Source organism: Fusarium mangiferae (genome assembly GCF_900044065.1).
Source record: "Fusarium mangiferae strain MRC7560 genome assembly, contig: FMAN_scaffold008, whole genome shotgun sequence".
In the NCBI taxonomy this organism is placed as follows: Eukaryota; Fungi; Ascomycota; class Sordariomycetes; order Hypocreales; family Nectriaceae; genus Fusarium; species Fusarium mangiferae.
The window spans coordinates 469,332-490,473 of record NW_024573928.1 but is presented as its reverse complement, the minus strand read 5'-3'; the positions used below and the strand labels follow the sequence as shown (position 1 = coordinate 490,473).

General features: G+C 48.8%; 10 protein-coding genes and 1 non-coding gene across 11 annotated transcripts; 5 read left to right on the top strand and 6 right to left on the bottom strand.

The window, feature by feature from the left end:
* Window positions 1-258: 258 nt before the first annotated feature.
* Window positions 259-891, bottom strand: FMAN_11103 (uncharacterized protein; the record flags this gene model as incomplete). Its single annotated transcript, XM_041833872.1, has 1 exon — window positions 259-891. The coding sequence occupies one exon, from the start codon at window positions 889-891 to the stop codon at window positions 259-261; it is 633 nt and encodes a 210-aa protein (XP_041684192.1).
* A 482-nt stretch (window positions 892-1,373) lies between these two features.
* FMAN_11102 (uncharacterized protein) lies at window positions 1,374-2,006 on the bottom strand (the record flags this gene model as incomplete). The annotated part of the gene is made up of 1 exon (XM_041833871.1): window positions 1,374-2,006. One exon carries the CDS (start codon window positions 2,004-2,006, stop codon window positions 1,374-1,376), a length of 633 nt encoding a protein of 210 aa, XP_041684191.1.
* A 1,008-nt stretch (window positions 2,007-3,014) lies between these two features.
* FMAN_11101 (uncharacterized protein) lies at window positions 3,015-4,045 on the top strand (the record flags this gene model as incomplete). The annotated part of the gene is made up of 2 exons (XM_041833870.1): window positions 3,015-3,312; window positions 3,369-4,045. 2 exons carry the CDS (start codon window positions 3,015-3,017, stop codon window positions 4,043-4,045), a joined length of 975 nt encoding a protein of 324 aa, XP_041684190.1.
* A 457-nt stretch (window positions 4,046-4,502) lies between these two features.
* On the top strand, window positions 4,503-6,878 carry FMAN_11100 (uncharacterized protein; the record flags this gene model as incomplete). Its single annotated transcript, XM_041833869.1, has 2 exons — window positions 4,503-5,144; window positions 5,175-6,878. The coding sequence occupies 2 exons, from the start codon at window positions 4,503-4,505 to the stop codon at window positions 6,876-6,878; spliced, it is 2,346 nt and encodes a 781-aa protein (XP_041684189.1).
* Window positions 6,879-7,025: 147 nt separating this feature from the next.
* Window positions 7,026-7,756, bottom strand: FMAN_11099 (uncharacterized protein; the record flags this gene model as incomplete). The annotated part of the gene is made up of 2 exons (XM_041833868.1): window positions 7,026-7,558; window positions 7,609-7,756. The coding sequence occupies 2 exons, from the start codon at window positions 7,754-7,756 to the stop codon at window positions 7,026-7,028; spliced, it is 681 nt and encodes a 226-aa protein (XP_041684188.1).
* Window positions 7,757-9,433: 1,677 nt separating this feature from the next.
* On the top strand, window positions 9,434-10,324 carry FMAN_11098 (uncharacterized protein; the record flags this gene model as incomplete). Its single annotated transcript, XM_041833867.1, has 2 exons — window positions 9,434-9,732; window positions 9,790-10,324. 2 exons carry the CDS (start codon window positions 9,434-9,436, stop codon window positions 10,322-10,324), a joined length of 834 nt encoding a protein of 277 aa, XP_041684187.1.
* An 813-nt stretch (window positions 10,325-11,137) lies between these two features.
* tRNA lies at window positions 11,138-11,227 on the top strand. The gene is given in 2 exon segments: window positions 11,138-11,174; window positions 11,193-11,227. It is a non-coding gene; the product is annotated as a tRNA-Glu (tRNA).
* A 241-nt stretch (window positions 11,228-11,468) lies between these two features.
* FMAN_11097 (uncharacterized protein) lies at window positions 11,469-12,461 on the bottom strand (the record flags this gene model as incomplete). Its single annotated transcript, XM_041833866.1, has 1 exon — window positions 11,469-12,461. One exon carries the CDS (start codon window positions 12,459-12,461, stop codon window positions 11,469-11,471), a length of 993 nt encoding a protein of 330 aa, XP_041684186.1.
* A 713-nt stretch (window positions 12,462-13,174) lies between these two features.
* On the bottom strand, window positions 13,175-14,239 carry FMAN_11096 (uncharacterized protein; the record flags this gene model as incomplete). The annotated part of the gene is made up of 1 exon (XM_041833865.1): window positions 13,175-14,239. The coding sequence occupies one exon, from the start codon at window positions 14,237-14,239 to the stop codon at window positions 13,175-13,177; it is 1,065 nt and encodes a 354-aa protein (XP_041684185.1).
* A 1,344-nt stretch (window positions 14,240-15,583) lies between these two features.
* FMAN_11095 (uncharacterized protein) lies at window positions 15,584-17,503 on the top strand (the record flags this gene model as incomplete). The annotated part of the gene is made up of 1 exon (XM_041833863.1): window positions 15,584-17,503. One exon carries the CDS (start codon window positions 15,584-15,586, stop codon window positions 17,501-17,503), a length of 1,920 nt encoding a protein of 639 aa, XP_041684184.1.
* Window positions 17,504-18,026: 523 nt separating this feature from the next.
* On the bottom strand, window positions 18,027-19,541 carry FMAN_11094 (uncharacterized protein; the record flags this gene model as incomplete). The annotated part of the gene is made up of 2 exons (XM_041833862.1): window positions 18,027-19,256; window positions 19,302-19,541. 2 exons carry the CDS (start codon window positions 19,539-19,541, stop codon window positions 18,027-18,029), a joined length of 1,470 nt encoding a protein of 489 aa, XP_041684183.1.
* Between the last annotated feature and the right edge of the window lie 1,601 nt (window positions 19,542-21,142).

Below are 21,142 nucleotides of genomic sequence, written 5' to 3'. Positions count from 1 at the left end.
GAAGAAGTTGACCTGCTCAATTTGAAACGAGGGTTTAAGTAGGATGGTTGGCTTAATTCAATGGTCTAGGCAGCGTTGGTGAATAAAATTAAGATCAAAGTCACAGAGGAGCAGTTTGTGAAATGTTTGACACATGTTGTCACGTCAATTGGAATGACGGTGGGAGTCTCTTTCTACCACACAAAGGGCAGGCAACAGAGGCCGATATTCTTCTTGGTGCGCTTGTGTAACTAAAATCCCTCTTCCTATTCCAAGACCTCAGACAGACTCCAAAGGACCGAAGAAAACATGCTGCCCGACGCCATTCATCTGAGCGGCTTTGATGTGTCCAAGTTGACAGCCCCATTTGTTTGCTCCTCCACCCTCCTCCTCCAAGACAAGTGCCTTCTTTTCCACCTTATAGCCACAGGAGGCAAACTCAGTTTCCTTTCTGAAGGGCAAAAGAAAGACGGCAAGTGGGCCTGAAGAGTCGAGAGGAGAAGTCGAAGAGTTGTCTCTTGGCCGAACGTGTTCGTGGAGATCGGCGACACGGAGGCGGAGATTCGCGGTGCGACTGGCGGCCTCAAAGCGTTGAGAAACGTTGATGGCCTGGATATAGACAGCCTGGGCATCGGAGAGGAAAGATGCGGTAAGCTTAGCTTTGTAGATCCCTTCCTTAGTCCCATGGTACACGATGGCGCCAGGACAGACGTCGGAGGGCAACATGGCATTCATGACTTTGGCACCGGTTGGGTTTTCGAATCGCAAGTCAAACTGTCCATTATAGCCGAGAGCGGCAAAGAGCTTGAGCTCTGGCTCAAGTTCAGGCCAGAACCTGTCTGGCCCATCGACCTTGGCAGCGCGCATGATCTCGGCAGCAGCTTCCTGCAACTGAAACTGGGTTTGAGACATGGTAGAGATGGGCAGCTTCATATGGTTAGACGAAGTCAAGACACAAGCCAAAATGATCACTTACGCGGGCTTTTTTGAGAGAGTGTTGATGTGATGAGATCAGAGAAAAAGAACTGGGCCGGGCTGAAGAAGGGATGCCACTCAGGCGAGTGAGAACAAACGCCCGACGGTGGGGCACGTGAATCACTGCAGATCGGCTGCCACCTGCTCAGCACCATCACATCTCCATGGCTGATGAGATTGAAAACATGGAATTGAGGACACAGCAGTTTTGTCTTATACACGCATGAGCCCGACTCACCACTGTGTCCACATTTAAGTAATCACCAAAGTGCCTCACGTTTAGGGCAAAATCTGAGGTTTAATCATCAAGGATAAGCCACAAAGCGATCAGTTTAGTATCTGAAAACTGCAGTCACAGCGTTCGATAAGCGCAATACAACTCGAGCTACCACCGTGATGCTGTGGACCTGGAACGCAGATCACTCCATTCCGCGTTCCAGAATCCAGCAGGCACCGGTACCTTCACCACCATCAACGACCTCCTCAAACATCAGCGCCTTGGTATTGTTTTCCCCAAGGATATCATCATCCCAGGAGAACAAAATGTTCACCTTTTCCTTCTCATCCGCACACGTAACAATCTGGATACCCTCCCCATGCCGAACATTAATCTCACTCTTCTCAACAAAGCTCAGCTTCAGTTCAACTCTGCGATACCCATCAGGCAACTTGCATTCCATGCGGCCCTTGTTGGTGATGCGGAGAGGCATACTGCCAATCTTGGTTTGGCTGCGGTGTAAAAGCCCTGAGCCTTCGATGGCAGGTCGTTCGCCGGCGTCGTCGCCCTGGTAGATGATGGCGTTCTCGGCGAGGTTGGAGGGGGCGACCATGTTGCCCGTCTCGCCCGAGGGGCTCTCGAAACGGAGGCCGCAGAGCACTCCGCCGACGGTGATGCCGATGGCCTTGAGCTCGGGGACTTTCTTGAGGGTGCTGGCGTCGCCGGGAAGCATGAGGCCGTTCTGATTGAAGATGATGGGGCGGCGCATTTGGCGGAGCATGTCTTCGATGGTGAAGTTGCCGGGTGTGACGTTGATGTAGTCTCTGTTGCTCATGGTTGCGGGTGAATGTATCTGCACTGAGAATGAGAAAGGTTGAGGTAGCGGGATTGAAGAATAAGGGTTGACTTGCGATCAGCTGTGATATAGAAAGTAAAAAAGTAGAACGGAGGAGATGAAGATGGAGTGCTGGATAACGGGCATCAGAAGGGATATTATACTCACGGCTCATTGTACCTACGCGGTACGGACTCAAGTAAACCTGAGAGCCTGAACCCTCAAGAACGAAAAGACATGGGCAAAACTCTCCAAATTTCAGGGCACTCTTCGGTGACATTTTTTTCGTCCCCTCTGTCTAGATCCGAAATTTTTGCTGCTTCTCGAGCGCACGCAAGACAAGGTGGGACTGTGGCGGCGTATGAAACAAGATGGCGGACGTTGCGTTACCTGAAAAACAGGTTGGCACTACATAAAAAGGCAGCACAGTGGGGGAAACGACTGTGAGATGCAAACGTGGTCGGTAAAGTTAAGTGCTAGCGAGATTTAACTCTAACGGGCTGTACATCCGACGTTTGGGTCAGACGTTACCAAAAGGCAACCGTTGCACCGCCCTCCCGGCATGCCTGAGCTCAGCCTAAGGTGGCTGCTTTGCGGAGATTCTGTGACTTCATTTGCTTTTGTTTGTAGAAAGTCTCTATTGAGTTACCCATAGAGTGCCGAAAAACACTGAGTTGTAGGAATCGACGACGTCACTGAGATGATGATTTACCAGGGGGTGGGGAGTTTGAAGCCTCCCACTGTGAGCGAACAACCCGAGGGTGAACAATTTGGCTGGTAATCACAGTGTTTGCTTGGAAGCAGTGCCTAAAAACTCGGTTTGTAGGATAAACCAGCGGAGTTAAGTCCAAACAGAGCGCAGACCCAGGCCATCTTCCAAATTTCCTCCTGCAGCAATCCGCTCTGTGTAACCACACCACGGCCTTGGAGTACCCACCACTTCGATGGAAAACAGAGATCTCATGCTCAAACAAGCCGTAGACATCAATTAAAACATTTCGCGCTGCCATGGCGCAGAAACACTACCTCGAGTGCTCACCGCGCAGACGCCCCTTCGAAGCAAGCACCGGTCAGCGCTACACTGGCCAAGTCCCTACCGCTGAGGATCTCGAGCAGCCAGGTGTTCGCCGTCGCCACATCACGGATTACATCGCGTTCATACGACCTGAGATCAGCCACATCATCACCGAGTATGGCAGAGCGGCTATCAAGAGGGTGTGCCAGGAGCTTTACGCGACTGGTGTGCGAGCGACGCCGTCGCCTTGGTTTGGGCTGATGTGCGAGCGCATCATGTGGAAAATGTGCTGTGAGTTTTATCACCCTTTGTTTTGCTCGGGAACCGCGCTGACTGGCTGAACTTAGTTGATCCGCTTGGCGATGATGCTCCGGAGTGGCCTTGGGCGCATGTCAAGTACCCTTCTGTGCTTGCGCCAGGCGAAGAACCGAGCGGAATTTATGGGCGATACTGCCAGGAACGAATGGTGCAAGATGAGGGCATCGCACGAATGAATGCACAACTCAAAGCGCAAGCCGACGCAGCCGCTACAGCCCGCGCCGCTGATCCCAACAGCAAATTTATCGTCACTTCACCAGCTCCCCTCCAAAACATTGGCGAACCGCTTATCGTTGATACCGACTTTAACATACGAAACGCTCTCTGGAATCTCACTATCAGCAAGCCATTCAACGAATGCAACGCGGCCGGTCCCTTCGAAGTTGAACTGAGAGTCCCGCTGGAGTGGTACGTCTCCAAAGACCTGGCGGCCATCAACGAGCTTCTTCCGCCTTGTATCGCTGTCAAGATGAACGCTACGAAGAAGAGGGTCTTTGTGACTATTGTGGAATCTGGGCAAGTCAACCCCGCAGTCCCTGTACGAGATATTCTGCTTGAAGTTTGGGAGGTTGTACAATCGTGGGCGGTTATGGTCAATGGATGGGGAGAGGGTCAGATGAGTAGTCTGCTTCAGTACTTCCTGGGAGTCAAGCAGCGTGGTGGACTTGTGTGGAACAAGTCGGCTCCCTTACCAGTTCAGCATTAAAGAGAGATACTGTGACTAGAAGTACATTTCACCAAGCCTATACTGTAGTATCAAGAATGAGAGCGCTCATGGATTATGATCCTGTATCTTCAAGTGCTCATCTGAACTACCTGTTTGAATCTTTTGAGTAGTTTTAGGTAATTTGGGTAAGTTTTACGTACTTTGACTAATTCTGAGGAACTTTGAGGAACTTTGAACACTTTTGGTTAATACCTACAGGTAGATCTGACAGCTGCTGCTCGCTCTTTCTCGTACTGTTTCAATGGGGCAACCGTAACCTGGACCGGCCCCTTACCATGGATTGCTTACCCGACCTTCCTTGCCTCTGCATTCACCACCAAACACTGAACAAGACCTTTCCATTCCATCATTCATTCTTCTCGACTTCTGAACTTATCAACCACATGCCCCCAGACTCCTTTCAGCGACGACCCGAGAACATTCCAACACTGGCGCCATGTCTTCCCCCTTCCGACAGTGGTCACTGAAGAATCTGGAGTCCATTCAGGAATGGATTACTCCAGAGGCACAAGGCAGCAAGTACCGCCAAGATATCGAATTCGCCCACGTTGAGATAGACATCGATCAACCATCTGACCAGTCCATCTGGGAAACCATCCTCGATTCGGCGTGCCGAGACAGTGATACCCGCACGCGTGTCTGGGTCGTCGGACCAGATACACAGACCGATATCGCTACACTAGCATGGCATCAAGTCAACTCACGCAAGGAGGGCACTCACAAACATATCAACACGGCCACATACCAAGAGTTCTCCGCATTCCTCCATGACAGCCGTAATTCTCAAGGCCTCGGATTCTATGGTTCGGGCGAGATTCGGGGCTGGACATTCGAAGATGATACACTACAGACAGTGATCATCTACATCGATCCCCTTATGAGCGCAGAATGCGCCCTGGCAATGCTGGGTACCGTGCACTGGGCGACTGTCATCAGTGACGCCGTTCCCGTCCGAATCCTCAGCATCTCCAACGCACCTCACCCAGAATCACTCAGCCGGCTTGTAGATCACTACGGCCATTCGGATATCACAGCCTTCAAGAGCGAGACCCCGGAGACGACATGGGAGCAAGACCCAGCCACTGTCATGATCTATGTCCCATTCTAGACAGATGAGAACATGATCAAGACCATAGAGCACGATCTTGAGAAGGAGGAGGAAACGGAGCGACAGATCATTGTCTGTTACTCTCCTTGGGACTGGACTCGAAACCTACCCAGAAAGAGCAACCAGGAATTTATCTTAAAAACGGCTCAAGACGACTCGGTCGAGGATCGATTGAAGCACTTCGACAGGGTGCCAGCCAGAGACATTCTGAACAACGAGCCGAAGCAAGTACAACTCGAGAAGAAAGACTACGATGTGGTCGCCAAGGACGAAGCTTGCATAATGCTTCACCTTCCCCCGGGCTACCGACATCCCTCCCCTTTGGCCGGATTCGAAGTAATTCATCTTTGCCTCAGTACACTTCGCGAGCAGACCATTTTCGATCCATATACAGAGCAAATGGCACGACTGCATCTCCTGACGTCGGAAGAAGAGCGGCGAGAGCAGGTTGCGATGACCTACCGCACAAGCCGCGCTCGTCGTCCACGAGTCATGCTTTACTGCGATCAGGGAACCATCGATGACTTTGTGGAGTTCGGGGCCTCCAAGAGGCGGCTTAGAATCTGCAATGATCATACCCCCGGCTTTATTCTGGCTCTTGTCTGCCTTAAGGACTGGGAACTTGACATGGAAAAAATACTTTCGTGTTTCTTTTCAAAAGACCAACAACAGTCCATCCTGACTCTTTTCCGGTGTAGGCTAGGTACGCAACGTATCATACGCGAGGCTATCTCTGAGGTAGAAGAGAGACTATTCAACTTCCTTGGAACGAGATTCCATGGAAAAGAATCTCTTCTCCTGAAGCTCCTGCCCATCGTTGACTTCGATTACCGACTTGCTGTCTTCATCGCCCACCCAACGCAATCTGCAAAGGTCTTCAAAGTCAAGCTGCAATTGGCCGCCATCCTGGTCACCGGGATTGAAAAGCTATTCACGTTTGCTCGTCGAGGAAGCATGCCATATGAGGAGTATAAAAAATCACTTATTCTCGCTTGTCAAGGCTGGACCTCTCTGCTTGCTCGCAAGGGCGGCAGTATGTGGCTCGCTGTGGGCTTATGGAAAAGTGGCGCCGCAGACGTGAAGGACCGTGATGTTGCTGAGTTGAGCGACGTCAAAATACATGGCGCTCCGGTCACGATGAACATGGCCGCGTTTCATGCTGTGCAGCGGACACTCAATTCATTGACGAACGCCTGTGCCCTATCATACATCCCCGTCCTTCCTGACTCACTGCCTGAGAATGACGTACTCAGTAACTCAGAGTCCGAACAGATCCAGGAACATCTAGCTTGGGCCTACCTCTGGCAAGTAGTGCAAACCGAGAGACTCCCTGACGGCAAGATAGTTCACCGACTACTCAACGGGACCCACGACAACTACAACCTCACCTTACCAGCTTGGGTTTTCGATGAAAGCGATGTAGACTGTTTGCTTGATGGCGATGTTCCTTACTACGACGACGGATCGCACGACAACAGCATCTTTGGTATCTTTCACGGAATGTCACGGGAGTTTGGAATTTCGAACTTTTATTTGGACGACTGGACCTACATTTCAGGTGACATTTTTCGCAATGCTCATCTCGACAGCGACTTTTGGGACCTCAAGGACGGTTCGAGCTTCTGTCCTCGCGACCCTGAAGAAAAAGAAGCCCTTTCAGGGTTTCCTGAGTATACTGAAAGCCCGGAAGGAGATTGGTTGTAGGGGTGAACTGAGATGTACTTAGTAGTAGTTTGTTGAACCCGAATTCTTCTGTGGTATCACTACCGCCAGTTTTCTATCGTATCAGCGAATACTACGTTACTTTAACACGGCGTCAAAATAAAAATCGGAGTATCGCGAACTCCTTGTTTATTGAGTGAAGCCAACTCTGTCAAGACCTCGTTGATAGAGCGATAAACTGCCGCGAAGTGCTTTTGTGAACTGAGTAGTCCAAGGAAATCCGTTGGGAGGTTTGTGGCCGCTGGCGACAGCAACGCGGACGACGTCGACCCAGTCTTGTGTCGGCTGAAAAGATGGCGTGTTGGCGCGCATTTGGATGACTTCCAGCTGCATGGCTAGATCGTGCTTTGTTTCCGGACAATTGGCGAGGCTGTGTTCTAGGGTGTTGCACCATGGGCAGCCTTTTATCAACCCGTCCAGGAGGCCTGCTTTCATGCAGATGTTGAGGCGGTGAGATGGTGAGCCGCAACCAGCATATTTCGAGACCTTGGTACCAGGAAGACACAGAGGGGCGGTATCTGCAGTAGATGCTGTGGCGGATGTGTCTGAAGCACGGTTGAGTCGTTGTTCTTTTGGTGCGCTCGTTGGGGGAACAGGGGCATCCGTCTCCAGTTTCAGAGTCGCCGCATCGTCCTCATCCTCTGAATAATGAGGGTTCACCGCTTCATAGACGTTAGGAAAGCTACATAGAGCGCGCTTGGTAGTGACTTACTTGGCTTGCGAGTACTTAGCTTGTTAATGCGCATGGGCCTCAAACGCAGGCTGTCTCTGAACCGAGGCTTGCGGACACCATCGGTGGCTGCTTCCAGCTGCGCCTCGCCACTCTTCCGCTTGCGCGACTTTTCCTCTTGTATTGCCATCTTGTCAAACGATGGCGTGGGGTGTTGATGTTTGGCGTTTGTTGTTCTGTGCTGGCACGACCAAAACAGAGGTGCATGAGAAGAGACCCACATATGCCTGTCAATCGTCACCTCACCGATTCACGGATCTGGCCCTGAGCAAGCCTGTCGCCGCAGAATCGAGGCCCTCAACAAACAAGCCAACATGTGAATATATTAGATCCGCAGAATTTTACCCTTGCGGAATCATTTGGACTAAATAAATGATCACAATAATGTGCATGAAATTTCTTCATTTCATTGGTCTATCACTGATGCTTGGAGAACCAACTTTGACGGCGTGCGCCCGAACCTTCATCGAAGTGCGTCATCAGTAGAGCGGGTGTATCCAGGACAAGACAATATCAACGAGGGGTTTCTAGACACAGAATATCACTTCTCCCCGTTTCATGCTTTGGTTCATGACCTCTTGAACTTCACGAGTTGCATGAACAACTTGGGATTGGATAGAGAGTCCAAGTAGGTCAACCCATAACTAGCTGACCCGGCACTAACACTCTCTCAACCATTCTTGTGCATATATCTACGCTTGCACACGAACTCCGTCTTGGTCCCATCATGAGCGAGCCCAGGTACCATACGAGCAAAAAGCTTCTTGTATGTGCTCTCCAACAAGACTGGCCTCTCGGGATGTGCCTTGATCTCAAGTTCAGCATTTTCCACTGGGCACCGTTTTAGCATCTGCATTTGGTGTCCCCTTTGACTATAAGGTAGTCTTTTGTAGTCTATCTAGCCATGGGCGAAAGCTCACTCATAAACGTTCCACTTACCATCAGCATTCTCCTTCATGTTATGGTTTCAGTGCGTGTGGTTGAGAGTTAAGGGCCTGATCGTGTATCACTAGAAGACAAAGGGAACTGGACCGAATCATGTCAAAGTTCGAACGGCTTCAGTTCAACGTCTTTTCGACACTTATCAAAAGCTTCTCGTGGCGCGGAAGGATGGAGATATGTCATGCACACGAAAACCGATACGAAAGAGTCAAGTGTGAGGGGTCGAGTTTGGCAAGTAGACATGAGAAAAAGTTTTGTTTATTAAGTTTCGGGGAATTTTCTAACAATTCCTCTTGACTAGCAGCGGCATGTCGGCACTTGAATCAAGTGTGAAGCATGTTGATTGGGCGGTCATCTTAATCCTGTCTAAGAATAGCCACCACTGATGCCTCAACAGAGATCTAAATGACTCCCTAACTAACATTATCAAGGCGTTGATCGGCGCTAGCTAACATGCGTGCCCCGTCTTAGCGCCATAGCCTCATTGTCTCAGTTCAGGTTGCGCATAATATCTGATATCTCCTCATCGTCGTAACGTCGTGAGAGCCGCGTTTCATCATTCTTACTCTCCACTGCTCCAGTACCAGTGAGCTAGCACTGCCTTCATCTTGATTCGACTCAGCCATGGCGTAGATCATCAATGCGTAAGCAAGTGCGACAAGATCTGCTGTCATCCCAGCCCCTATTTATTTAAGCTTTCGGTTTCGGTCTCGGTAACGGTTTCCAGTGCCAGTCTAAATTTAGCGCCTCTTGACATCCCTCAAGTATAACCCATATTTTTCCTTTCCAAGATCTTTCTCTTTCTTTGATATAGGCTCAAACCGACCTGCATATTCATCAGTTCATTTTGCTCAAGTCACTTGATATGGCGGCCTTTACACTTCCGGATCCTCCGTCGGCGAACAAGACCAATCTCGCCATTGCAGAGCTCGTCCTTTACATAATTCTTTTCATTCCGGTGGTACCGCTCGTCTGGAAACATGGCAAGGCTGGCATGACCTGCTGGCCAATCTTCTTATCCTACTTTCCGCTTAGGTTCGTCGCGGATGGATACCAGATTGCCAAGCGCAATGATCCCGAGATTCCCAATGCGGTCATTATCATGACCACTGCAGGAAGCATTGCCTGTCTGTCGCTAACTATAATCGGGTTGATCTATGAAGTGTAAGCCGGACTGTTATCAGACCACTAGACATTTAACTAATCAATGGCGGCTATCAGAAACGTCATACTTCCACTGCCTCCAAAAAGATGGACCGAACGAATCCTCCTCGCTGTTACTCATATCTCCATTACCGCTGGTATCACGCTGTCAACTTATGGAGGAGCACCCAAGTTCGGAGCCCCCGGTGGTGTCCTTTCGCAACATCTCAACCAGATCGGCACCTGCATGATGTTGTTCGTTATGATATTCGGTGTAGGATGGTGGCTCTGGTGGACAGGAAAACGGGTCACAGCCATGAAGTCTCACCCAAACTTCATACCCGCGAGATTCCTGCTTCTCACAGCATGCGCGGCGTTTCCGTTCCAGCTAGTCCGACTTGGCTACACGTTGACCTACTCCTTCACCCCGTACTCGAGTCTAGATCCCGTTTCTGGAACGTTTGCTACTAGGCTAGTGCTTATGTTTGGTATGCAAATGATTGTAGCTGTAATTGTTACTGTGGGAGGCTGGCGGAGCACTGGTGCTGTACCAAATTCGGCACAGAGCGGCGGGCGTCAGGGCTTTGGAAGTGTCGCGAATCCATGGGTATGATGTGATAGGTCTTGATTTTTACGCTTATTATTTGAGTTCTCTGTATGGAGTATCTGGGATACTCCATGGTATGTACTCGAGTTGTTGATGAATCAATCTCATGTCTTGCGAATACGGGACTTACTATCCGACATTGAGCTCCTTCCATCCTTTCAAGTCGACTTCATCAGTCTCAATTAAAAATTGCTATTGGAAGATGCTATCTATAACGACTTGTGCCAGGTTCCAGAGTGCTGATCATTAAAGAGCTTCCATTAGTGGTAATACTGGGACCTCTATCACCACCAACTACGAATATGGCCAAGAGGGCTCAAATATGGAGTCGAAAGCGCTGTTCGAATTTCGGCAGTCTCTATTAGCTTTTCTAAGCATGTCAGAAGTGCTGGAAAGTGATGATACAGGGGGACTTGGCGTGGTGGAAAATCGACACATTAAGACCTTCCAGAGAGTAGTAATGTTGACGTATGGCGTTTAGCGAGAGCCTGAGGTAAGTAAAACTAGGTAGGATTTAATCCATCAAGCTATCAGTTTGCAAGTATAGCACTGTATGTAATAAAACAAGACGTTGGGAACTGCGCGCAGCCACGAGCTTAACAGTCTATAGAACAGCCAAGACTCAAGTCGCAAGCCGCGTACCATGTTTGTAATTCAGACTCAAGGCTGTAAGCCTAAATCAGCACAAAGAATCTAGAGAAACATGGAAGCTTTACTGTAACAAGTTTGGTCATTCCATGTACGGAAAGGAATTGTTTCTGACTCGCCTTGCAGGTCAAGGGAATCTGAGCCTTGAGAGTTAAACTTTTCGCAGCCAAGTCCGGTATGGTGTAGTGGCTAACATTTCGCGCTCTCACAACCTGAGAGATCAGTTCCGCGGAGCCCAGGGTTCGATTCCCTGTACCGGAGTTCCCTTTTGGGCGACATGCCTGATTAACCTTTTGACAATTCTGTAAAAAACCTATACGGGAATTGTTTTTGCCTCTTGCTTGTGCTTCTTGTATATCTGTTATAGTTATACTATGTAAAATAAGCTACCTAGGTATAAAAAGTAATAACGACACTGAGACAGGTCGACTTGGTTAAATGTCGCACTCACCTATAGCTCAGAAATGCACCAAACTTTCTCTCTTCAATCCTTTAATGCCTACTACCGACTCGTATCCCAATTTCCAGTCCAGTGAGTTATCCACTCCTCTCCCTTTGGCTCGGCTATAACAACTCGATAGAATTCCTCAAGTGTGTAACGTTCAAACTCCTCTGCCGTGAGACTCTGCAACTTGGCGAAGTGAGGATATCCGCCCATGAGAAGATGAATGACATAGCAGTGTTCTTGAATCCCATCCCTTTGTAGGAATTCCTTTACTCGTAGAGCTGACATGTCCTGTGTCCAAGTTCCAGGCCTCTCGACGGGTTTTGGCTGCCGGGATCGAAGAGAGTCACCAAGTCGGGTTATCCGACCTCGATATCTTTTGAGCATAGTACACATGAAGGTCCAGGGATATTTCTCAACTGGAGCCCGAGGGTGATAAAGAAATGGTCTTGTAAAACTTTCCTTTGCATGATTCAAAGTGCTGAAAAGGAATTCGGTTCGATAGTAAAATATATTGCAATAACAATCAAGTCTCAGAAAGTCCTCGATAAATGTGAACTTGGTTTCCCACGGGGCGTCTTCCAGCAAAAGCTTGCTGCGAGCCTGCTGCAGATGGGTGTCAAAGGCACGACAAAGCTCCGGTACTAGATTCTGAGCCATATCTAGAACTACGAGAGCCGGGTAGTTTTCAGTGGGTTGCTTGGGATATTCCTGTGATATGACGGAGTCCAGTGCAGGTTTGAGCTTTTCTTCCAGTTCTGAGACTGTCAAGTCCTTGTATTCGGCGCGAATAGCGCGGAGGTCCATGGTGATTGCAGCAAAAGGCAGAAGAGATTTGTCTACATAGAACTTGAGCAGGTCTTGCACATGATGCCCCAAAAGAGAGGACCGGTGTCTTTGGAAGACTGACAGTAGAGCAGGTGAGGCGGAGATAAGATGTCGCAAGTCCTGGAGGGGGGTTCGGTCGAGTATTTCGATTCTTAGGTTCGGGGCGAGGGCCGAGAAGAAATCGGCGCAGCCTTGATGCTGCAAAGTTTGTAGGGAGGTCATTTTTAGTGTGGAGGAGTAGAGTATGCCAAGGGAACTTGTGGATTCCATTTGTTTAAATATGTCTCATTTCTAGCAGATGATTAACTCATACTCGGCCCGATGACCGTATAACTCTTAGGGGGCGCTATAGAGTTTGGTCTCCTTGCATGCTATTGCTGCAATTCGAAATGCATGAAACTCTAAACAGCCAGTTTGTTACACCATTGGCGCTTGGGTCAAGATTGCCCTCAGATTGTCGAATGTCCTAGAAGTTGGTAAGACCTGGCGCATGATCTAATCGGCCTTTATTAGTATTGTGTTCAAGTGGTATGACTCCATGAGTGTTTCTCTAGCCTTTCACGCTGAAAGCAGTTTCTCTTCATCACTTTTTGGTACTATCATAACCATTGCAAGTCTCAGAACCCGTGCGTATCTATGTTTTGTCGGTATATGGACCTGCCAAAAGATGTTTCACGATCTCACGAAGATTGGCCACGTCCAAAAGGTGGTGACAATGGCAGCTGTTTATTTCTACAGCTCTAAAATACTTTTAATCATTGCGAAACCTATTACAACTCTGCTAATCTGTCGACTGTGCTGATGCCAAAGTTCAGGGCCACATATTATCCCCAGCCAAGGTTCCCAATCTCGCAGCCAAGCAGCCATTCTCGGATCAAACCATATACAGAAACAGCTATAGCCATTTACCCCGTACTACCATCCTACTCTTGACTTCAATTCCTCCAGAGAGTGAAATGTCGTTGAAGGTTATTGTAGTGGCTCTTGTCGGCTGCCCATGCTCCAGGAGCTTCCAGGTTTGATAAAACGAGTTCCTCGAATTCCTCCTCCACGGTACTCACAAGAGTCTCATGGGAAAGCTGTTCCCAGAAAGCAAGTTTGGGATAGCCTTGGAGCATGAGGCGATGCACAAAATACCCATGCTCTATCCTAGTACGGTTCCGAAAGTCAATTCTGGCCATTGCTGCAAGGACATCTTTCCATGCCCCCTTTGACCATACAATCTTTCGAGAGCCACGTATGGTCCACTCAACATCGGTCATGAGATCCTCATATCGGTGACGGAGTCTTCCTAGGATCATATATGGATACCTCCACAGAATCTTGTCATCGAATTTAGGAAACTCGGGAAATGAATTCAAGAAGGTATCCTTGATTCCAGCACGTTCCATAAAAAGGTCCTGACCATTGCGATGGAATATGTTCCGGTAGCAATCAAATCTTAGGAAACCGTCGCTGAATGCTCTCCTTATACCCAGGGGGGCCTTGTCCGGCCAGATCGAGCCCGGGCTCCGATATTGAAATTCGGCTTCTTCGTCCTCCAACGGGCCCGGTGTCATGAAAGCCCCGGTGATCTCGGGAAGGAGTTCTTGGGCTGCCGTGACCATGCCGAGGTTAATGATGCCCGTTCCCTCTGTCGTTTTGGCGTTCAACCGCAATATGGAGTCCAGAACAGGCCCGACCTCCTTTTCCAGGACCCAGACAGTATCTCCGTCGTGCTTAGAATGCAGTTCACGGAGATGCATAGCTGCTGCTGCTAGCTGAAACGATGAGACGTCACCATAGCTAAGCTGAAGTTCATGTAGGTGTGGCCTGAGAATATATTCGCGATTGCTTTGGAAGATCTTGAACAGCATAGGCGAAGACGCGATGGCAGACTTCACGTCGCGAAGGGAAGCGTGAAGGGAAAGGTATTCTAGCACCTGAAAGTTGATCTTGGGCTGGAGAGCAGAGAAAGGATCCGACCATGGTCGATGGCGTGAGGCCTGTGAAGAAGCCATGTTGCAATGACAGTTGACCGCGTAAGTAGTTTGGATGTTCGGTATGATCGATGAAGAAGACAAAACGGCATCAGAGGAAAGGACGGATCTTGTTATATTTATACTCGAGGAGAGATAATTTTGTGACGCGCGGTGGGATTTGTGGGAAGCTTGATTATTGAGTAAATGTTAAAACGCAACATACGACGAGGTTGATTGCTGGCGATACATTTAGACTTTAGGTTTCCAACACAGACAATCAGGATATCATCTCAACAATTGGACAGTGTTAGAAACTTGAGTTTATTTGTACACTTGATTTGCCTTACAAGTGACTTTAAAGTCTGGGCGGCCTCGGTGTTGAAATTGGTCTCCATAGGCTGATTTCCAGTGATTGAAGACTCAGTCTTGGTACAAAGGCGCTCCAGAGCACTTACCCTACGGTACGAAGCGCGAGCGCTATGAAGCCGCGGTCATTGGTCAATCAATACCGACAGTCTGGTTCGCGCTAAAAGCTCGTACCAATCAAGAGCAACATTAGTATGGGACTTCGTCTAAATTGGTAATTAGTGCGACCATTTGGATTTAGGCGGCCTGTCGAGGGAGAGACATTAAGTCACGCAATCGACCTGCCATTAGCTGCCCAAGCGTCGCGAGCCAGTGGCTGGACAAATTACAGTGTCAAGGGCTGCAAGGTCCGAACTGCTGACGGTGCAGCTGAACAAAGAGACTCGTTTAGATACCATACGATGATCGCCAATTCTTCTCTGTGAACGCAGATGCACTCTTTCAAACCCCCAGAAAACTGAGTTTGGTAGCGGCGTGATATCACCAAACCCTTGCATAGTGGAGTCGTGACGACCAATAGTCAGCTGTAATATCACACCGGAACCGCCGTCCGTCTTCACCCTTGTCGACACCCCCAAGGTTAACTACTCTGTAGGCAATGGTCTGTCACATGAGCACCTTGTCCTGTGTGTCATACAGGCAATGGCCATTCGTCCCTTTCCTAAAAGTAGCAGTTTCTTGACAGGATTAGAAAAGGAAAATAGCGCAACGCATTCAAGTGGGACTTCGCAGCCCTTTCTCCAAGTGCGCAATGTCTGTTGCATCGGTTTGTAGTCCTTTCGATGCACATAAATGGGCCTGACCCATGTCTCAAGGAGTACTACTGTTGGTTTGCTGGTCGGGCTACCAATCAATCCGGTCGGGGATGGTGGTATAAGGCAGCCACACCACGGTCCTAGTACAACAGGGATATTCATAGAGAGCCAATATTAATAACCAGCATAGCCTCACAGTTATTTCATTACCCCTCTTTGTCAATTTTCCTTCTTTCCCTGCCCAGAAGACCCAGAAATCAGCATGAGTGCAGTTGTTGATGCAGCGGTTACTAAATCGGAGGCTCTCAAGGCATATTTTATGCAATGGGCCATTGACATCAGTAAAGTCAAGAGTCCTGAGGAGGAATACAAACAAAAACGTCAAATGTTGCGGCATAAATTCGACAATGAGCTTCACCAACTGCTGCAGCTCTCGTCTGATCAGAATGAGTACACGAAGAGATCGGAGGCGATGCTGCAACATGCCGGTGAGCTTAAAGAACTAGAGATCCAGTTTAAGAAGTCAATCGCTCTAGATGAACAGAAGTTTGGAGAACGACTGGAGGCAGCACACAGGAGGCTGGCTTGTGGTCTGTTCCGGGCATTGGGGGATACTCTATGGGATCATTCGGTTTCAACTGCACTAAACGAGTGTTTAAAACCTCAAAGACCAAAGGTAGACGCTGTTAGTGCAAAGGAATACAGCGGGGTGCTTGACACGCGAAATGGTGCGGACGCAATTCCTGACACGACAATCGACCTGGAAAGGGACAACCAGGGCTTGCGCCACGTTGAAGACAGGCTGAGGCCACGGGATCAAATTACTGCATACTATCAATCTTCCACAGAGATGGTAGACTCTGCCTTCACTGGGTCGCTGGAACAACAACAATCCTCAGCTCTCCAGGTACCTCTTGGCCAGGAAGCAGAGTCAGGAGCACAGATAATCCCAGCCACAGAAGAAGCAGAGGTAAATAAGTCCCAGACGACTCGGACTCCAGGCCCAGCTCCAACTCCAGATGCGAGCCGTTCGTCAGATTCTAACAGTCGCTTAGCCGAGAACTCGAATCTCACAACCATGCCAATCTCGCCGATGAGCTTGAAACAAACTGGGGGAGCAACCCACCGAGATACAGGGCAGACATCAAATGGGGCGGCTCAACCAGCGCTTTCTATTACACTGGCACATACTCAGAACAATACATCACCTGGTCAACTGCCAGCGGACACTCTTGTCGCCCACCTTCGCGCCCCGCTAAAAAGGGTCTTAGCAGAAGCATCCGATCAACAACAGAAACGGAAAAGGCTACACATCAACTCCCCCGATCCACCCGAGGAACGTGTCATCGAATTTGACCAAGTCTTCCAGAACGGAGACGCTCAAACAAAGTACATTATTGTTCAGCATCCCCCAGACTTCGGACATTGGTACATCCTAGAGTGCAAGGAACACGGCAAACACTTTCACAAGGACCCAATCAGAAGTGCCTCTCGGCATCTAATAGGCCAAGACCATGGGCTGAACGGAGACCACTCCTTTGCAGTCAAGATGCTTGGAACGCGTGTTCTGCATTGCAATGATTTACTGGCCGCGATGAACAACCGAATAGCAAGGCAGTCTTTTCCGGAGGCCGTAAATGTTATACCTCAGCGGGTAACTCGAGGAAAGCGGATGTTGCCCCAAGACTATCAAGCTCAGGGCTGTGAAGTCATCCCTGTTGCTGGCGAGATATACTCTTCAAAGTCGGCCTCACAGGGCAATATGTATCCAGTTCTTGTCCTCCCATGGAAAGCCTTTCATCATTTTCCACAGACGAAACAGCTACTAAATAGCACTCCTTCATGCTATGTCTTTGATAAGAAGGTTGATCAGTATCCTCGAGGCTGGGCCGAGGGTTACGAAGACGGCGGTGTTATGCTCCAAAACAGGTCTTATCCTGTCGTTTCCTTTGACAAGGAAGACTTCCCGGACCAATGTACTTTTGGATGGGCTCCTCTGACAAGCTTCAAAGTTTACGATCCTGATCATACTAGTGTTGTTCAGTCCGGGATTGTCAACCGATATCTCCGGAGGAAAGACCCTCGATTGGCTGTCGACTATCGTTACTCGACAGATCAAAGTAACGTCATACCGGATAGGACTGATGGGGAGAATATACACATGGGCGACTGTATGGAATAAAGAAACGACAACACACCTGGTAATCCGTCCCGCAACGAGAAACATTTGCGTTCTAAAGTTAGTATTTGCGGCGAAGAATACCATTGCAGAGTCAGCACGGACAATATAAGGGATGATACAGTCGAACAGAGGACAAAAATGCAAATAGGGAACCGGAATGTCGACCGAAGAAGTTCCAACACCTCTGCTTCACAATGGGATGCCACAGAGTCGTCCCGTTACCAAGTACAAACCCAAAAGCCTAGGACCGCTCTGGGCTCGATAGCACGACTCGAGTATCCCTTTGTCAGTGGCGGATCAGAAGGCGTGGCAGAATCAGTGCCTGGATTAATGACCACTGCAACTGCTTCGATTACAAAACAACCGATTGTCAATGTCGTGGAGCTGGGAGAGATACATGTCGAGAGTGCTTGTAACAGGCCAGTACAAAACTAGAAGCTACATAGAGTTGCTAATATCTATTGAAATATTCCCTGAATTCTTTCCTCAGCCATTGCTTTGTCTAATATACGGCGTTTACTTGCTATTCATACCGCTTCAAATACTGCATTAATGTCGCCCACGAAGCTGCTGATAAGTCACCACCAAGCCACAAATTCCCATCCCCATCCCGTCCCATATTAATCCCAACTGACACAGGAAATATAATAGGCGTAAGCTTTCCCATATGATAATAATTCGGCCTCGCAGGTGCCCCCCTCCCCCCTACAACTGCAGGTCCAAAATCAGTCTTATCCAAGAACCCCGACTTAGCCCAGTTAGACGACATAATCATTGTACTTGTCGTATCACCCACGATAGGCGGGTTTCCACCTTCAATCATGGACACGTAAGCTGCCTTGGCTGCAGCCTTGATTTGTCCTTCGGTCAAGTACTCGACGACGGCTTGGCGGGAAAGCATCGCAACTTTTCCGAGGGGAAGATCCTGGGCATCTCTAACGGGACAGTAGAAAAATGCTCCACAGGGCGCGTTTTGGACGTATACTGAATCAGGAAGGAAAATGTTTTTGAGGCGATCGCGGGGGTTGACGGCGATGAGGGTGACGATGGCTCGACCTCTGCCCATACTCTGAGCAACAGAGCGGTTGAATAGGGCCAGGATGACATCATTCTCCGAAACAAATGGTTTGCTGCCGTCGGTAGTTTTCTCAAGCGAAATTTCACTCCTGGCTTCGGCTACTATGGCATTGATAGCCTTGCCTGGCACACGCAGCATTCGACTCTCAAGAGGATACATCCACCCGTCATAAGCCGCCCTCAGAGCCCAGACCGCAAGCCTCCAACCCGAAAGAAGAGAACCGTCGGTTTTTGACTTCTCCGTGGTTTCAGCTCGGTACAGGCCAGCCATAACATCATCTTTGTATCCTGAGAATTTGGCAATTTGTTCAGGCTTTCCAGCTAGGATTGAACACCAAGCTTCAAGAACGGATGACAATCCGCCTAGATCAGTGGTCATATGCATAAAGGTAAGTGAGACCAGTGTACCGTCTTGGAATGTGGCAACGTGCAGAGAGAATTGTGGTGCATCGGTGGAGCAAAAGTCCTCGAATGACGTTGGTGCACCAGGACCTATACCGACGGATTGGAAGTCAGCTGGATTTGGAAAGAAGGCGATTCCATCTGACCGTGTTGGTAGTTTGGATGCTTCGGGGTGATCTGCAAAGGGCATGTCATAAGTAGCCTTGGTGAAGTGAACCGCTGGTCTTTGTGCTGAATATTCCTTAGGGATATGGACTTCAGCTTTACCTTGGTCCTGTGATTGTTAGTTGTTGCACCTGCTGGCAATGAGTTCGCTCACGTTAAGGCGTATTCTGCCGCCAAGTCTTCTCCATCCGTCCATCTCAAAGAGTTTCGATAGTGCTTCGTTCAAGATGTCGGCGTCAAGAATCTCATCGAATCGTATCGTCCAGAGCATTGGACATTTGCGCATAAATGGCGTATCATCGAAGGGATGCATAGGGAGTACTTCGTCAGTGGGCACTGTAGGAAACTGGGGCCGCTTGGGCGCGCCCATTAGACTGGATATCGTAGCCCCCATGTTTGGCACTGGATTGATGCTGAAAGTAGCAAAGGTACTGGGATTCTAATGCCTCAAATTCGGATCACAGTTTGTTCTTAAGTGTATTGGTGGTACGGATACGAGTGTCAGCATTTAGACCACAGCTAGTGAAACTTTAGCGCAAGTAGCGGTCAAGCTTGTGCGCTTTGGGACTCGTGTAATATCTGCCGAATTAGTTAAAATGCGGGATTGACAATTGCCGTGTCCCAAAAGGACTTCCGAACTGGTAAAATATGCCTCTGGAAACAAGTTCGTTCCGAGGAAGCCGAAAAGTCTAATTGAGCTAGGCAGGTAGTTACAACGTTTGGCTTGGGCTGGGGACTGGCAGACTGCCGATGGTCAGTGAGGGTGATCTCCAGCGCTAAAACCCACTATCCCGATTTGCGTATATCTGTAAGCATTTAGGGGTAAGGATCTGCATCCCTGCCCAACAGCCAAAGTCCCATCGCAGTTTCTTATCGGCATCAGATAAGAACAGAAAGAATAGCTGACTTGATTTATTAAAACTCAGATGTATGTTAGCTTTCTTATGGACCCCTCGCGATAGAACTGCAAGTGGTAGCCAAGTCCTTAGTGTAACGAGGCTTCGCAAGCATCCCAAAAGGTTTGAGGGTTCTGCCACTAGGATAGTAATGGCGACTACTTAGACTATTAATAGGTATGATCTTTTCGTATTTGCTTATTCTGATATACAAAACTTGATAATAAGTTGACCAAGGCAAGACAAAAGGCTAGAGTGGACAGGATGAGTCTCTAGACATGAACAGTAAAGTTTCAAGTGGATGCTATTGTAATATATATTGAAATAGTGAATAGAAGTAATTGGGTTGATGCATGGGGTAGTATCGAAAATCCCCACGGGCCGGGTACTGCCGTTGGCGATGTGATCAGATCCGTCCACAGCGGCTGTAGACAACAGAAGCCACATGTTGACCAAAGCGTAGCTGGTACTAAATTCTTATTATTAGTTCAAGCAAATGGTGACGCGTAGGGTGAAATGGTAGCAGGAGCACACCCACTATTGCGCTTTTATCATGCGGATCACTTCCGAGTGCGGAATTAATGATCATAGCATTGGCCGACAGTCTAGCCGTAGGTTAATTAAAGAGGTCTAGATAGTGATGCATTGGCGGCCAAGACGCGTGTTGATAAGATTCAACGCCGCGGAAAGCCACGGGGACCTAAACTATGAGCTAAACCGTGTTTCGGGACGCGTGGTGCTTCTGCTAGTGTCAGTTTGAGTCCAATTTTCGCACTGATACGAAAACCTGTATGTTACCTGCCTTGTTTAGTGAAGCTCTCCCACTTACCGAACCTAAGGTATTAGCGTATGTGGTTGCTATTCTGTAAAGTTTGGAATTTCGGTTAACCACTGGTGAGAGTGCTTGTAAAATAGCAGCGTTTCATATTCAATTGCCCAGACATCATCAATCACACATCGGAGTCCATAAACAAAACAAGGGTCTGTGTCTGTAGGCTTGTGGTCTTCCTATCTATAATATTCTGCTAAAAACCCAATCACCACTTCTATGCCTGTCAATATAAAACTGAAATCAGTCAAGTTTCGGGCTTTGCCTGCC